The sequence below is a fragment of the Fragaria vesca genome, linkage group LG3 (assembly GCF_000184155.1).
Source record: "Fragaria vesca subsp. vesca linkage group LG3, FraVesHawaii_1.0, whole genome shotgun sequence".
NCBI lineage: Eukaryota > Viridiplantae > Streptophyta > Magnoliopsida > Rosales > Rosaceae > Fragaria > Fragaria vesca.
This window is the reverse complement of record NC_020493.1, coordinates 26,046,560-26,063,793: the sequence shown is the minus strand read 5'-3', so window position 1 is coordinate 26,063,793 and position 17,234 is coordinate 26,046,560. Positions and strand designations below refer to the sequence as shown.

Sequence of the window (17,234 nt, the reverse complement as noted above, 5' to 3'; positions counted from 1 at the left end):
GAGAGAGAGAGAGAGAAATGGTGTTGGCTTTTGAGTGTGATTAGTCTTGTATACCTCATTATGCATAAAGATTGGACGACTAGGTAGTAGCAGGAAGATTTGACGACCAGTGTATTTGCAAGAAGATTTGATGAACAGACAGTGTAGTAGCAGGAAGATTGGACGACGAGGCAGTAGCAGGAAGATTTGACGACCAGTGTAGTAGCAGGAAGATCGGACGACCAGACAATGTAGTAGCCGGAAGATTGGACGAACACATAATGTAGTGGCATGAAGATTGGACGACCATGTAGTAGCAAAACATGCTACTACATTAGCTAAGCCACTAAAACCTGCTACTACACTAGCTGAACCACTAAAACTCTACTACTACATCTGTTGGAATTGTAGCTTTCCAACAAAACATGCTACTACATTAGCTGAGCCACTGAAAACCTGCTACTGCACTTACTGAAGCTGCTACTACACTAGCTGAACCACTAAAATCCTGCTACTACATCTGTTGGAAGTGTAGCTTTCCAGCAAAACATGCTACTACATTAGCTGAGCCACTCAAAACCTGCTACTACTTCTACTGAGATGTTAACCTCTGCTACTACTTTCTACTGGAATGTTAACCCATGCTACTACTTCTACTGGAATGTTAACCTCTGCTACTATTTCTACTGGAATTAACTGCTACTACACTAAGTTATTGAAAACCTGCTACTGTACCATTTACTGAAAAATCTCAAAATGAGAGATTTTTCTCTTCTAAAAGCATATTTAATTAGTATAGGGTTAGTTTGGTAAATTAAAACATGACACATGGCATGCATAAAAAGGATTGTCCTTAATTGTTAAAAACTGTCCTTATTTGTTTAACAACAACACAAGTGGATTTATTTGTGTTTCAAATCTTTTTAGAGGATGTATATGTGATTTGCTATTTTTTTTTCTTTTCCTTTTTTCCTTGACACATACCATAAGTTACTTTTCTTTTTTATGTTAACCCCAAGAATTACATTTTTTTTATGTTAACCCCAAACTTTACATGGACGGACAAGTACACCTTCATTCGTCATTAAACACAATAAAGATGTTTCAATCATTCTTTCCAAAATAATTTCAAAAACGCTCCACCAAACCCTGAGCCTAGCATACTGTAACCTTAAGGTTTCGGCAATAGGGAGATGGCGGCGGGCACCTGTTCTCCACCGGTCTTCGAGTCTTTTCAAGCGCTACCCCTTCCCGGTGCGGCGTACTGGTAGCGACGGCTAGATCGTAATTCGGTTAGATCTAGATTTGGTGGAGGTTCAGTTCTGGTTTGCAGGACGTAGGCAGTAGATCGGGCTTGACAGCGACAAATTAGGTGGAGTGCGGTGGCTTTAGACTTGAAGATTAGAAGCAGATTTCGACTATCAAGGGCGGCAGCTCTTGTTCTGGTGGGAAGTGCTAGCGTCTGCTGCAACGGTGTAACATCTCGGAAATTCAATTTTCTATTTTAAAAGGAAATTTAATTTTCGTCCTATTTAACTTTGATTTTCTATTATTTTTTAAACTCTTAGTAGCTTTTGAAATTATTTCAATTTTTAGTTTGTCAAATTTGGTCTTTCGAGCCCATAAGATTAACCTAGACGTCGTTACGAGTTCGTAGAATTTTAAGGAAGCGTTTTCGGATATCAGGACTATTTTTAATGATTTTTACAAGTTTGGTATTATCCAAAAATTAATTTAAAATATATTTTTTTAAGAGCCGTCAGATCTTAAGAATCCCATGATCTGGGTCGTCCATTTAAGGATATAAATATAAGAGGATCATGTTGGATTGCATAGAACCCAACCCGACCCCGTCTTGAGCTGCGATTGAGCTCAACGCATCCCTCTGTTGTTTGACCATCTCTCGACGCAAAACCGGACCGGTGTCAACAGCTTCGCCGTGTCGTCCACAACATCCCACATGCAAATCTCTGTAGAGATTCTTGGGAATTGTTCACTTTGCGAGAGACTATTTCTCAAGTCAGTGGCCTCACTGCACTCCTTTCTCCAAAAACCAGTTCTAAAAAGAAGTGGTCCGATGACAGTAATACTGTCAGAAAGATTAAAAAATTAACAAAAAACCTTCATACTTTACAATTACTTGAAGAAGGAGATTTGATCATCTTGCAAACTGATACAAATGATCATTACTAGGCAGGAGTTGTTTTAGCTGTTGCTCCATATACAAATCATGAAAAGATTTTTAAATTTCTATTAGGAAAATTTAACGTAACAGAGTTAAACTATTCTATTGGAGACAAGGAAATCCTTGCCTTAATTAAAAAATTAAGAGTGCTGAGGCATTCTTAGGAAACAAATTTGTAGTCAGGACTGATTGTCATGCCCCGGACCAGGTGTCGGTGGTTTCCAAGCACCTGATGCCGAATCCGAAACGTGAGCGGGAAAAGTAAAAGAAAATAAGACAATTTCAAAAACTTTTCCAGAAATTGTTAAAAATAAAGAAAATAAAACGTTTACAAATAACAAAACCAATTACAAATACAAAACTATGAGCCCTTGCGATCTATCTCACTTCTAATCTTCCGTACTTCTCGACTCTTGTACACGTCAGCTAAGCGTCACAGTTAGTCTTCTAGAAACACTTGTCCTCGTAAGAACCTAAACAAGAACTCTATCGAGGTGAGCTTACGCTCAGTAGGGCTAAACCTTTTTAGGTTATACTTAACTACGTCGCACAATCAAGTTATCAAGTAACAAACAATACTTTACATAAATAATAATGATCGAGGCATAAATGCTAATGCACTCCCTCAGCTCTATTACTGGCTAATTAGTCCATACACCTAAGACATATGTATCTACACGTCCCACACCGTGCAGATGTCTCGAATATACGACCTAACAAATCAGTAATATATAAACTCGAGTACCTCTTTTGTTAGTCTTTTGTTAACCTCATGGTCCCCAGTCCCCAAACCCGAAAGATCGTTTTATCGACTCATACGTCGAAAGGGCATACTTTCCCCACTCATTTGCGTAGGTGGGCTGATCATAGCTACTGGAAGTCTTCATGAGGAAACTCAACTACACAAAATGTATCTATTCTATCGATCTCATTCACACCTCTCCATAATCACCAATCTCATCATCCTCACAATTCCTCACAATGCATTATGTATGCAATTGAATATCAATGCTAATATCATAACATCCAACATATGGTTTTATGGAAAGCGATAACAACAATCATATATTTCACAGATTACACATATTTTATCGAAAGCAATAACAATCAAGATTTAATCAATCAATGTTACACAAATCACTCATTTCAATTATAACCTAATTATCAATTTAAATAAAGGTTCCCCGAGAGAGACCCTACCTGGAATCCAAAGCGTTAGTTCTGACGCCAGCTAAAATTAGTAACACAGCGATATGTATTTTGAAATCTTTATCATTCTGCTCTTGAAACTGCAACGTGCATTCGATCCTTGTATCAAACTGTTATTCTAAGAAAGTAGACGAATCACGTCAAGTCAAGGCGATCGAGTCCTCGAATTTGCTAAGGACACCTAAAATAAGTTTTCACACAATTGCATTCTTCGATTCCAGCCTTCAAAGTCTTGGACTGATTTCAAGTGCTAATCCACATTTACCATACTTCTATGTTTTGAAAATCCAGTAGCCATATACTCCAATTGTTCCTTTTCTTATTATCAACTCAAATCACAATCATAGGACAACATACAATCCTGTTATCATTAACCATTATCATCAGTTTGTCCAAAACAGAAACATACCACGATCAACACCATCCTCTCCTTAATTAACTTCAACCAATGACTTCTCATCTTCTTACCAATCAAGCATCACTAACAGTAACAACAAAATCAGAAGTGAACCACAAACCGCTGCTGCAAACACCAAACACAGTAAATCCAAACAAACCTGCAACTAGCTCTCCACCTCCAATCTTGAATTCAATTACAACCAACCATGTAATTATATTCTGAAGCCTTTATCAACATCAAAACTAGCAAATCCAAAACCCAAAATCATCACCACTACCGCTGTGCACAACAGCCGCGCACGGTGGTCGACTGCCCAAAATCCACCTTCTTCCAAACTTAACCAAATCTGAATTCCAATTATATAAACAGGTAGAGCTCGACGAGAAGATCAAGTTTCATACCTCACTTGTCATCGACGGTGGCCGGAAAGCTTCGAACCCTCGCCGGAAAACTCCTTGAGCTTCAATTAATCGATTCTCACTCATGAAGGCTCCTCTGAATATACGAACATCATGGAAGGGTTTCTGACATCGAGACGAACCTTCGGCTACCGGTGAGAGGCGTCTACGTTGCCGGAATCGGAAGTTGGCCGGCGAACCCAGCCTCTCCTTCTCCACTTCGAATCTCTCTCTCCCGACCTCTTCTGAAGAAACTGAGGACATAGGGAAGACCACGAGGACGAGAGGAAGCTTTCAGTACCATTCACGCTCGCCGCCGTCGCCGAAATCAGAATCTCACCGGCGAACCCAGAATTCCTTCTCTCCTTCTTTTCTCTCTCGCCGGAACTCCCCTTCGAACACGAAGAACATAGTGAGGTAGGGGACGTCGAGACGGACCTGTGGACACTGGCCTTGAACCGGGAGACGACCGGAAGACGGAGGAGCGATCGAGCTCCGTCGCAGTCGAGACGGGGTCGGTCTGGGCTGTCGTCTGGACTGATCCAAACTGTATATACTCTCACACACAACGGCCAAGATTAAACGGTTCCTTAAAATCCAATGGTCCAGATCAAGCCACCGAAATTTCTATTTTTAATTAAATTTTTGATTAATACCAAACTTCCAAAAATAATTAAAAATAGCTATGATGTCCAAATGATGCTCCGAAAAATCCTACAAACTCGTAACGACGTCTAGTTTAATCCTATGGGCTTGAAAGATAAATTTTGACAAACTAAAAATTTGAATAGTTTTCGAAAGCCACAAAGAATTTGAAGAATAATAGAAATTGAATTAATAATAGCTCGAAAATAATTTTCCTTTTAAATAGACATTTAAAATTCCAAGATGTTACACTGATAATAAAAGAGTTAAAAATTTCAAAAACTACAAATTAACTGATGCTGCTGATAGAGAAAGAGTTTAAAGATGACAGATGTTTTTAACTCAGTATGGATATGATGTTGAAATAGTTGTAGGTGACAAGAACTATTTGTCTGACGCTCTTACAAGGGAAATGACAATGTTTGAAAGAGAAAGAGAATGTCATAATCAAAGAAGCCGAAAACCAGAACCAGAAAAAAAGAGTCTTGGAGAAAGATATAAGAGCGATGATAAAACCGTAGGACCTTTGAATGATGGACCATGATATCAATTCATAGTGTCTTATGATTCAGCAAAGTCGAGTCAGTCTTCTGAAAGAGTCCGGCCAAAACCAAATTACGGTTGGGACGAGCATTCAGACCAATCCAAACCTTGTAGGATAAAGGATAGTCTGTTGTATCCAATAAAGAAGAAAAACTCTTAGAAGAGTTCTTGCTGTATCTTAAAGGAATAGCCTTAGCTGACCGACCCCAAGGTAAATGATCGGTTAGCCCGTCTCAAACGGCATACGGTAAAAGCATGCCAAGTCCGTTAATGGTTGTTGCTTTGCCAAAAAGCAGAAGAGCCCTTTTAGGGCAAACAAACTACCTGTGGTTACTGAAAAAAAGATTATTTTTGATCAACCGTTAAAGATTTTCCAAAAACCAAACCAGTATTCAGGATAGATAGGCTATTGGCCTTCAAGTAGAAAATTATCGTGGATAATATCCTATATGCCTTCTATGAAGGTAATGAAGCTCACTTGTTTCAATCTCTTCAAGCTTTAACAGAAGAATTATATGGATTCCATGCAAAATAGAAAAATGTATCGACATGAGATTCTAAGGTTTTATACCTCGAAAATCTTGAAAGTGCTAAAGTCCCTATTTTAGGACTAAAAGAGTCTGAATGGTACAACTTTCATAATCTCTTAGAAGTTTTGAAAGTAAAAATGTTCTTCCACAAACATTATCAACAGTCCCTGGCCTATATTATTAGAGATATTTGGTTGATGTTCAAGCAGAACATCCTCAAAAGCATAAATTATGGCCCATGGAAAATGGTTTTGTTCATAATCTTTGGACGAAATCTAATGAAGATTTAAAAGGACTCACATATATAATATCTGAAGTTGTTCAGAACATTAGATCAGATGGATGCATCCTGAAACTAAAATTCATATCAACTCCGTTAGAATGGACAATGGTAAATGGACAGGTAAATTATATTTCTCCATATCATCATGTTTGGTTAATCCAGGGTCCTGTACAAAAATCAGCCGTTGCAGGAAGCAATGGTAGACCAAATCAAAGCATCTCATGGATGAAGGCTCTGGCTATAGCAAGTATAAAAAATGTGGTCCTAAAGGATTATAATTCGAGTCTTCTGGCAAGTGGAGAAAAGATAATGGTCACTTACTATAATCATCCACATCTAGAAAGTTGTGACTTTTTCACAGCTTTAATGAGGAAAGAAGTTGATTGCACACTAGGTACCACCACTGGCTAGAAGAGATTGAAAAGGATGAAAAATATAAGATTCATTATCTTTATGATTCAGATCTTCACAATGAAGAAGATGACACCGCGTGTGGATGGGAATACAGTAGTCCAAACTCTTTAGCAAGATACGACGAGGAAGAATATCACAACATCACAAACATGATGGAAATATGAATGGTTGTCGACGCATCTGTAACACCCTGACCCAGGTGTTAGAAGAATAAACGAATAAAATAACTAAGGAAAACCTAAATCGAAACGGAGGTAGGATCTCAAAACAAACAACATGTTTGTTGTGTTTGGAACCTAAATTTATTTTGTTAATTTGCGGCTGCACCCAAAACTTGATCGGGCTGCCTATATACCCTTTTAAAGGGATCAAGCCACTCGTAGTTCATTATTTTATTCTACTTCTCTACCTTCCCTAACAACATCTCATTTACCACCATAAGTTCAAAAATCAAAACCACACTTAAGGACTCTTAAGAACCAATTTAAAATGTTTTCTTCTATACCTAATTAATCAAATCAACCCGGCCATACAAAGTCTCATGCATCATCAAAACTATACCAATTTTATTATCATTCCAATGTAAAGTTTCAGGAGAATAATTAAACTCGTCAACTTAACCAAACCCAAATACCAAATTAATGATCCGAGCTCAAATCCATAAATCATGACCAACACTTAAACAATGCATCAACTCAAATATATTTCAAGACCATATCATAAACTGAAATTATAGTATAAGCTCGGAAATTAGAACGATAATTTCCAAAAGAGATCATGCATGCATATTCTTTTAACAAAACAAAATGTCCACTCACCCAACAAGATATCTCCACCATTAGTTATACCATACTATAGAGTCTAACCAAAACTAAATTTATCCAAGGCATTTCTTATAACCTAAGCTAAAAATCCAAAACTACCGCTTCCGCGTTGGATAGAATCTACCCAATATGATCATCACAAGTATAAATTTTTCTGAAAATTCCCAACAACCCCCAATGCTCTCTTATCTCTACCAAAACAAGATATACGGCTCATTCACCTTATAAACAAACCAATGTTCACATTTTGGAAACTTCCGACTAAGTCATACGATCACCAAAATTGGTAGATCATACACCGATGGGTTCGTTGTTACGAACCATACCTAAAAAGTTTTCCGGTCGTTTCTCCTCCGTCCGGCGACGGAATTGGACGCCGTTGGTTCCATTCTCTTCGTCTCTTCCTCGCCTATCTATCCATGACTGCCTTGTAGATCAATTCAAGGTGTATAAATCCCAGCTAGCCAAAAACAGTCCGTTTGGACCCGTTATGGTGTCCCGGTTCATTCTCCCTCCTCCGGTCATCTATTCCGGTGAGACCACCCAAGTTTTGTTGGGGTTTTCTAGCATAGTAAACCCTCTAAAGGGTTTGAGTCGATTCAAAACGTGGATGGAGAATCAAAGGAAACTTCGAATCCTAGAGTTTTGAACTAATCTGTCTCAAGGTAATTTTCTGACTTTTACTTTGAATTGGTGTTTGTAATAGTTACAGAAGTTGCAGTGGGTGTTGAGAGGAACGAGTTGAGAGGAACGATTTGGTGTATAGTTTGTAGCTAGAATCGGTGATCGGCCATGGAGGCCGGCCGCCACTGCCGGCGGCGCGTGAGGGAGAGAAACAGAAGAAGGCTGCTCCCCCCTCTTTTCTTTCCCAAAATCCCCTTTAAGTCAAAAAGTCCCCCTCTTCTAGACTCTTCCCGTCTCCTTCTTTTTTTTTTTCTCTTTTTTTTTTTTTTTTCTAAATAAACAAAATGAATGTAAATTAATTCTTACAACCTTTTACCGTTCATTGACCAGTAAAACTAGGTTCAGGGCGTTACAGCATCAAAACAATAAACTTTTCTTTCTGATAAGAAGTTAGTGGCAGCCGATGCATGAAAACAAAAGACTTTACTTTTTCAAAAAGTATAGTTAAAACCTTATCAAAATAAGATTCATCATGTCGTCCACTTAGTTTTAGATAGGTTTTAATTTCAGTTTGGAGTCCACTCTCTATATAAGGAGCCTTAGTCGTCAGTAAGAAAACATTAGAAACTTGATATAGAAGTTCTCTTAACCTTTCTCAAGAAGTAAGACAGACAGAATACAGTTCTTCTAGTATAGTCAGAATAAGAGTGTTCTTACTTACTGTGTAGAAGTGTTTCCCGACTGTAATCATCTAGTGTGGTGTGTTTTTATTACAAGCAAGTGTTTGTCTTGTAATTACAAGTATGAATAACTAAACAGTTTAGTTGTTTACTAGAGAGCGAGACTCTGAGTTTTATATCTGTATTTATGATTGAATAAATAAATTCTATGTTGTGCCATCACTTCGTCACAAAAATTATTTACCTAATATATGCATAATTAAATATGTTTTATGTTTTTATTTTACAAATACTTTGCTTTTAAGAACTAAGAAGTTTTCTATATTAAACAGCAGTGATTCTGCCAAGATAGTAACCACATAGACAAGAAATCGTTTAGGTGAAAAAGTGGCATGTTGAAGGCTCGTTCTTAGAATGGTAAGTCTTAGTCTTACTAAGTAAGGTATATATATAAAAAAAACATTATTAAAAGACATATCTACCATTTTTTTGTTGTCTACACTTTAACAGTTACAAAATTTAACAAGTATGTCATTGATAGCAAAATAAGAGTTTTGTTACTATATTGACAGCTTTGTAAATTTAAGTATCAAATTGACCGAGACACAAGAGTGGAGACACGAAGATTTCTCAAAATAAAAACCTAGCAACAAGTGACAAGAATACAAGATCCAAACTATTATAAGGAAATGGAGGACCCAGTAGTCCCCGTGATACTCGTGATTCGTATTCATTTATCAATCATTTTATGCATAGAAATATTGACTACATGCAGCCAGCCCCGTTTGTCCTTTCTAAGAAATTGTTTTAATCAACCTATGGGTAGTTAATTAGTTTCAAGCACCAGTTGGATCCACTACCAATTTACTTACCTTTTGAGATCCACAGAGTACTTGAACGATGGGAAGCATTGAACCACAGGGAGCAGGGAGGTACGTGTGTGTGTGTATGTTCTTACTTCACTTCACAACCTAACCATCTAGCTAGCCAGATCAAGTAACTAACATAGCTAGTGATGGTGGCGGTGTAGGTACGCGGTGGTTACCGGAGCAAACAAGGGTATCGGGTTTGAGGTGGTGCGGCAACTGGCTTGCCGAGGCGTGGTGGTGGTGTTGACGGCGAGGGATGAGAAAAGGGGAAGGGAGGCCACTGCCAAGCTCCACCATGACCATCATCTTCATGCCAATGTACTCTTCCATCAGCTTGATGTCACAGATCCACTCAGTGTGCAATCTTTGGCTAACTTCACCCGTGACACCTTCGGCAGGCTTGATATCTTGGTAATTAAGACTCGTGTTTTATGTCACCAACTGTTATTTTAGCTAGCGTTAGGTTGTTAGACTGTCGATCTGAATGTTCGGCGGAATCGCATCAATCGTTTATGGGTTTGGTTGCTGCAAGTTCAGGTTAACAATGCTGGAGCTAGTGGAGTTTTGGTCGATGAGGAAGAACTCAAAGCCCTGAACATTGATCCCACCACTTGGGTAATCAAACTACTTGATATTGGATCACTAACAGCAATCAATTACCACATTCTGGATAACTAATTGAATTGACAAGACATTGTTTTGTCTTTGATTCAGCTTTCAGGTCAAGCAGTCAACAAAATTCAAGGTTGTATAAAACATACTTACGACAAGGCTGAGGAATGCTTGAACACTAATTACTATGGTGTCAAAAGAGTGACAGAGGCACTTCTCCCACTCTTGAAACTCTCTACTGCAGGAGCAAGGATTGTCAATGTCTCCTCTCTCAGGAGTGAACTCAAGGTAAATCCATCTTCACATACATTTTTGTTGTCGTTCATCAACTAGACCCCGGGAACACACTTTCCTCTCCATAAGTAGTCTGACATGTTCTGTTATGATACTGAGGTTGAACAGATTTATGTATGAACCTCTTCCTCTAACCATTGACCTATTTGTCTTCTGTTGAAAAAATAAAAAATTCTGGATATGATCTCAATTTGCAACTCCTAATTGACTAGCAAATGATCAAACCAAATTGCAATGTAACCAACAATATATCATTGATTCATTTGCAATGCAGAGGATTCCAAGTGAAGAGATAAGAAATGAACTTGGTAATGTAGAAGCATTGACAGAGGAGAAAGTGGATGCAGTTCTCAGAAGATTTCTGCATGATTTCAAAGAAAACTCACTTGAAGCCAATGGATGGACAATGATGCTGCCTTCATATAGCATTTCAAAGGCAACCCTGAATGCCTACACAAGAATCCTGGCCAAAAAGTATCCCAAAATGTGTATCAACTGTGTGCATCCTGGTTTTGTCAACACCGATATCAACTGGCATACCGGAACAATGACAGTGCAAGAGGGAGCAGCAGGTCCTCTCAAGTTGGCTCTTCTACCAGATGGAGGACCTACAGGCTGCTATTTTGATCAAACTCAAGTAGCAGATTTCTGATATATTATCATCATGTTATTCCAAATAAGTAATGGAATGTTTCCGTTCTTGTGTTGGTTACAACTATTGTTATTGTTTGCCGTCAAGAGTCATGCATGTCTCGGAGAAAATTCATTACACCGTGCGAAAGATTAAGGGAAGAGTTTTTTTTTTTTTTAACAACCGCTTTACTCACCCCGTATTCTTTTCACATCTTACTCGTATAATTTTAATTATAAATCTATTTTGTTCACCCATTAACAATACATAAAATACATTTTTCTCAATTATACTTTGTTCACCCTTTATTCTTTTCTCACCCTACATATATTTTGTCAAATTCAAATTTGCTCAAGGTAAGTAAAATCACCAACTGAACAAAAAAAATTCACATTAAAATATAAATCTCAGTTAAAAGATAAGAAAAAACTCTCAAATTTAACAACTCAATAGTATCAGGCGATATCATGATGCACAATGTCTGTAAATGTATCTCTAGTATCAACGCCTTCTATACTTTTGAGTTTTTGAACTGATCTATGTGTTGTTCATAAACACGGTACAATAGTCGTCCATAAGAATTTATATACAAAATCGATATGGGAAATTATGAGTAAAAAGATAGACAAATCACCAACAAAGAAAAAAAGAAAAGAAAAAAAATGTAATTTGTAACAACTTATTGTCCCTTGCTGTAATTTTACATCATATTATTTTAATATTTTAATAAATCAACAATATATAGGATAAATAAAATAACTTATGAGGTGACAATAGACGCACCCTTTTTATTAATATGCATATACGTTGAGAATCGTACAATAGGCCAATAGGGCATCCAGGATAAATTCTGGAGCAGGACCAAACCAGTTCACATGGACATCTGATTCAAGGATTAGGATCCTCTCCTTGGCTGCTTACAGTCCTTGGGTATCCTCAACTTTTTATTTCAGCCGTTGATGAAAGATCCAACAGTTAATAAATAACCACGTCAGCAAAATTGATATTAAATGCAAACTTTTCGTATCCTCCTGTTAGTTGGCCTTAACGACGTCTAACTTTATGTTATTTGGCCTTTTGCCTGGACCTGCACTTGAACGTCTTCCTCAATTCACCTCGTCCACGAGCTGAAGTATCATTCAACTCCATTTTATAAACTAGGAAATGTCATATTCAATATGAAATATCCAAATTTCCAGAAGAAGTCATCACTCATAAGATATCTAAATTCCCAGGACTCATGAAGTAATTAAATCCCTGAAAATCAGCTCGTCGCGAAGAAGATTTGGAGAAATTGTAAAGAATTCTGGGAACCCATGATGGATAAAATGGGAATAAGCGCTTATATGAAGCAGATGAAGGAAAACCCAGTTGTTACGTTGGATAGAAATTGCTCAAAGAAGATGAACCCAGATTAAATTGAAAGACTCAGTTCTTAATTCACTTGGGTAAAAATTGGTAAGAGAATATGAGATCAAATTGAAAGAGAGAGAAAACCCAGTTACTAAATTGGATAGAAATTGCTAAAGAAGATGAATTCAGATCAAATTGATATATATATATAGAGAGAGAGAGAGGAGGAGAGAGAGAGAGAGAGAGAGAGATAGAGTTGTTTTGAAGCTTTCATCACCCAGAAAATAGAAGGAAGAAGAAAAGAGTGGAAGAGAATCAGATACAAGAGAAAAGAAAGAGAAGGTTGGAGGAAGAAAGCAACGGTGTTAGCATCGAAAACTGCACAATTTATGCATTTAATAACATTTGCTGAGGTGGATTGATACTGACCTTTAGATTTTTAATGAACGGTGCAGATTAAAAGCCAAGGAAGCCAAGGACCATAAATAGCCAAGGCGAGGATCCTAATCCCTGATTCAAAGCTAAACCCTGCTAGCTTATGCGCTACATCATTAGCCTGTCTAGGAGTGAAACAAACAATACAATCAAATGAAGCTACGGGTTTCAGCAATCAAAGTAGACATAGGAGATAAATCACAGCCTTAGAAACTTGCAGGACCTGAAGCAACTCGACTCCATTATTTAAATTCCTCACTTGAATTTCACCAAAAATAAGTGTCATTTACAAATTTTTTTACAGGATTCAATTTTCATTTCCAAAACAAGGATTTTTAAAATTTTATATTTCTTTTAAACTTTCTTAATCTATCACACACTTCAAATTCCAAATATACATAACCAAACAATATAAATTGCAATTAACGGAATTTCAATCGATAAATATCCAAATTTCATCATTTCAGAATTCATCAATAATTAAGAAAAATCTTATCCAAACGCAACTTAAGTATCGTTTCCAATTCTCCAAAACAGACTGGCTTGCAAGTTGGGACGTGCATTCATGATACTCCTCCAAGAAAAGGAAGGTCTCTCACCCATGTCAGCAGAGAACAGAAACAATCAGATGATACAGAGCTTGAAGTATTAGTGCCACCAGTGTACTAGGTTTTGTCTATATCGCAGTTCATTTCTTCTGATAACATTATGCAAGATAAAAAAGACCTCTAAAGGAAAAATGCAATGTGTAACGAAAAAATAATTAAATAAAACAAGAAAAATCCATGTTATTGCATTGCAAGTTCCTGCAAGTTCATTCTTTCAACATGGTAGGTTCACAAGAACCTCCTCTGAATATTGTATTACCTACTTTAAGATTCCTAAGCAATAGGCAGTAACTTTCTCCAATATATATTACAGAACATGACACTGAAAGGATATAATTCAAGGAAATAAATCTTGAATATCTATGATATCAGCTAGGACTCCAGCAGCGGTAGTATCATTGCCAGCTCCAGCTCCTTGAATGACCAGTGGTTGGTCATTATAACATCTACTGTAAATCTCCATCTGCAATTGACCAATTGTATGTCAAATAAAGAATGATCCCAATTTGTCTATATCATCACAATTTGAATTAGAGTATCCTGGGATCATTTTTAAGTAACTTTAAATGTGATTATCAAATCAAGAACCAAAAATAATTTGGTTAGTGAACACTACTCTAATTCAAAAAAAAATATTTGTTACTTTACTCTTTATCATCTCTCTCAGTCCCTCCTTTATACCTTTATATCTCTCTTCCTGGGTTTAAACTCTCGACGCGCTACACAGATAATACAAACATGTGGCTTCTTTCTTTTTGATCAACTATTTTTCCATGACAATCACTGTCTACAGAATCACAGTATTCCCATTGCCTAACCACGCTAAAAAGGCACCCCGTGGCTTGGTATCTTCTCTGGCTTCTCTACTCCCTCCTATCTATATTCTTCCCATTCATTTCCTTTCTAAAATTGCAGCAGCCGCCAATGCTCTCGATTCTCGAAACCTAATTTATAGATACATGTCTATCATTTCTGGGCCCATCATAATCATTTAACAGTCACCTATCAGTAATGTCCTCTTTCCACATACATGTTACTTATTAGACTGAATTAAGACCGTATTCAGACATGATTCCACATTTATACCTCAATCTTTGTAAAGAAAAAGGAGGCTGAATAACAGTGGATAAGAAATCTGCTACTAGTATAACAGCGAAAGCAAAGACAAAACCAACAAAGAACTACTCAAAATAAATAAATAAAACTAAACTACAACATCCTTCCAATTTGACAAAATAGCAGAAAAGATCAACCCTAAATTCCGAAGTAACTGACACCCATAAAGACAACCAGAATCGAAGTCTATCCCAGAAAAGATTGAGCTCCTCTTTCCTCACATTCAAATTTCCTTTTGTTTTTTGTTTTTTGTTTTTTTGTTTTTTTTCCAACCAAAGAGAGCCAAAAGAATACCAATCCTTTCGTCTCCCACCGTATTCAGAAAATGATTTTCCCTGATCAATGGACCCCAGATTTACAATCCTAGCAAAATGGCTTTCCAATTTATTCCTAAGAGGACACTACTACATAAAAGTAGACATGGTGAATTGGACTGGTGGGAATTCTTTTTGTTGGATCTATTAAAAGAGGAGCCCTTCTAGTGAGGACTCTTAAGTTGAGGACTTGGTGAAGATTTTTCGCCTCATCCCACTTTTCGATCTTATATCCACATCTTGACCGTTCAGTTTATAGGTATTTATGAGTAGATCATTTCTCCAAATTTTCAGCTATATTGAAAATTGTTAAGACATTCATAAGTGTGATTTATCAATTATAAACTTGAACGGTTCATATTTGACATATTTGGTTCGTCCATTAATTTGATCTAGTTTGTTATCTTAACGAACACCAATTTGGCTGAAAATTTATAGAAATGATCTACTCATATAAACCTAAAAACTAAACGGATGAGATGTCAAAATGTGATCGAAAATTGGGTATTTTAAACCATAAATCAAAAAGTCTTCACTAAGTCCTCAACTTAAGGGTCCTCACTAGAAGGAATAAAAGAAGGAAAAATTGTCCAAACAGTTATCTCGCCTTTTGAAGAAGCAAAGATTTGGTATCTCACCTTCAGAAAACTTCAAAACAATATCTCATGTTCTTACCTCGACCAAAGTTTGGTATCTAGAACAGTTAGCTCCGTTAAAAAAAGATGAGGTACCGTTATGACAAATTTCTCTTTTTATTATACAAAATGAATAACAAAAATAAAAACTCAAGGGTAAATTGGTAATTTTATAAATAAAAATGGTTGCCGTCAGTCTTTTTAACGGAGCTAACGGTTCTAGATACTGATTTGAAGTTTTTAAAAAATGAGATACCAAAGTTTTGCTTCTTTAAAAGGTGAGACACTGTTTAGACAATTTTCCCTTAAAAGAAAAAGAGAAAAAAAGAAGAAGAATTTCATAAAATAACATGAGTGACTATACAGTATATAACAAGACAAGACATGAGCCAAATCTCTTTTGTATTACAAGACATTACTACATAAAAGTAGAGATGGTGCGTTGGGCTGGTAGGAATTCTTTTTGTTGGATCTATTAAAAGAAAAAAGAAAAAAAAATTTCATAAAATAACATGAGTGACTATACAGTACATAACAAGACAAGACATGAGCCATATATAGTTTCTATTACAAATGTTTTACTTTATTTTTGAGTGATAGTGTATTATTATCTCCCAAAAGTCAGTTTATTAAGCATATATAACGAACCTAATTTTTACTACAAACTTCAAAAAACCATCAACAGCTCATTCTTTGGATGTTTGATACTACAAAAAATTTTGATGGATTCTATGAGAGTTCAAGATTTGTCCTTCGATTTTCATTCCATTTTTTATTTTATTCTAATTTTCTTTATAGAATTGAAGAAAAGGTGCAACTAAGGGACATGAAACTAGGCTAATATATGCAGCAACCATCATGATACAATGTGTACCCTATAAGTTCCATATCTTGCGCCTCCAACATATTCAGAACCATGCACTGGTCATATGGTTCTTATATTCCATGTTAAAACGTACCACACCATTGGTTCTCTGCATAACAGTCTCAGCACTTAAAGAAACAAATTAATAATAAATGATCATCCTCTTTGGACACCAGGAGATTTTCCTCCTTTAATGAACTGGAATTTCAAATCACTGCTCTTGAGAGACAATTATGCTCATGTCCTCAATCAGAGTAAATGCTTTAGATTATAACTCCATATCATTTAAAACACAGAACTTAGGACCCTAATCTCGGCTACATATGAGACTTGAACGTCTCGTAAGAGTTCCAAAGTTCGCCTCCCTCGTGCTTTTGAATGATAATTTTGGCAATAAGATTCATAGAACTGTTTCCGAATGACATCTCATCCATGAAAACTAGAATACAACACATAGATTGTTATTATCGAATTAAGTGTTGTAAGCTATATATTATATTTCCCACTCGTATAATAACTCCAAGCTAAAATTTCTGATTGTGTCTGATGGTAAAAGTATTCTATCTTCATTATACAGGAAACAAAATGAGAAGATATTCTGACTTACCACATTGTCACTTCCTCTCAGTCTTCCTAAAGGAGAATCCTTTGCAAGCTCTTGAATGCCAACTTCACACCTACCAACAGCTTTGGTAATTAGCATCATATGAAAGGGTCACTAGAAAACGTGAGCTGATTCCACCTAAAAAACGTTATATATATATATATATATATATATATATATATAT

The 17,234-nt window shown here is 36.6% G+C and overlaps 2 protein-coding genes across 2 annotated transcripts in view; one reads left to right on the top strand and one right to left on the bottom strand.

Moving 5' to 3' along the window:
- The first annotated feature begins 9,552 nt into the window (after positions 1-9,552).
- On the top strand, positions 9,553-11,405 carry LOC101298207 ((+)-neomenthol dehydrogenase-like). The gene is made up of 5 exons (XM_004295081.1): positions 9,553-9,646; positions 9,745-9,994; positions 10,121-10,198; positions 10,298-10,483; positions 10,764-11,405. Exons 1-5 carry the CDS (start codon positions 9,615-9,617, stop codon positions 11,139-11,141), a joined length of 924 nt encoding a protein of 307 aa, XP_004295129.1. The 5' UTR covers positions 9,553-9,614; the 3' UTR covers positions 11,142-11,405.
- A 2,252-nt stretch (positions 11,406-13,657) lies between these two features.
- Positions 13,658-17,234, bottom strand: part of LOC101297917 (bifunctional aspartokinase/homoserine dehydrogenase-like) — a 9,083-nt gene continuing 5,506 nt past the window's right edge. The window contains exons 11-12 of the mRNA XM_004295080.1: positions 17,054-17,123; positions 13,658-13,979 (exon numbers count right to left, since the gene is read on the bottom strand). Of these exons, the coding sequence (XP_004295128.1) occupies positions 13,854-13,979; positions 17,054-17,123 (196 nt within the window). The 3' untranslated portion in view covers positions 13,658-13,853. The remainder of the gene's footprint in view (positions 13,980-17,053; positions 17,124-17,234) is intronic.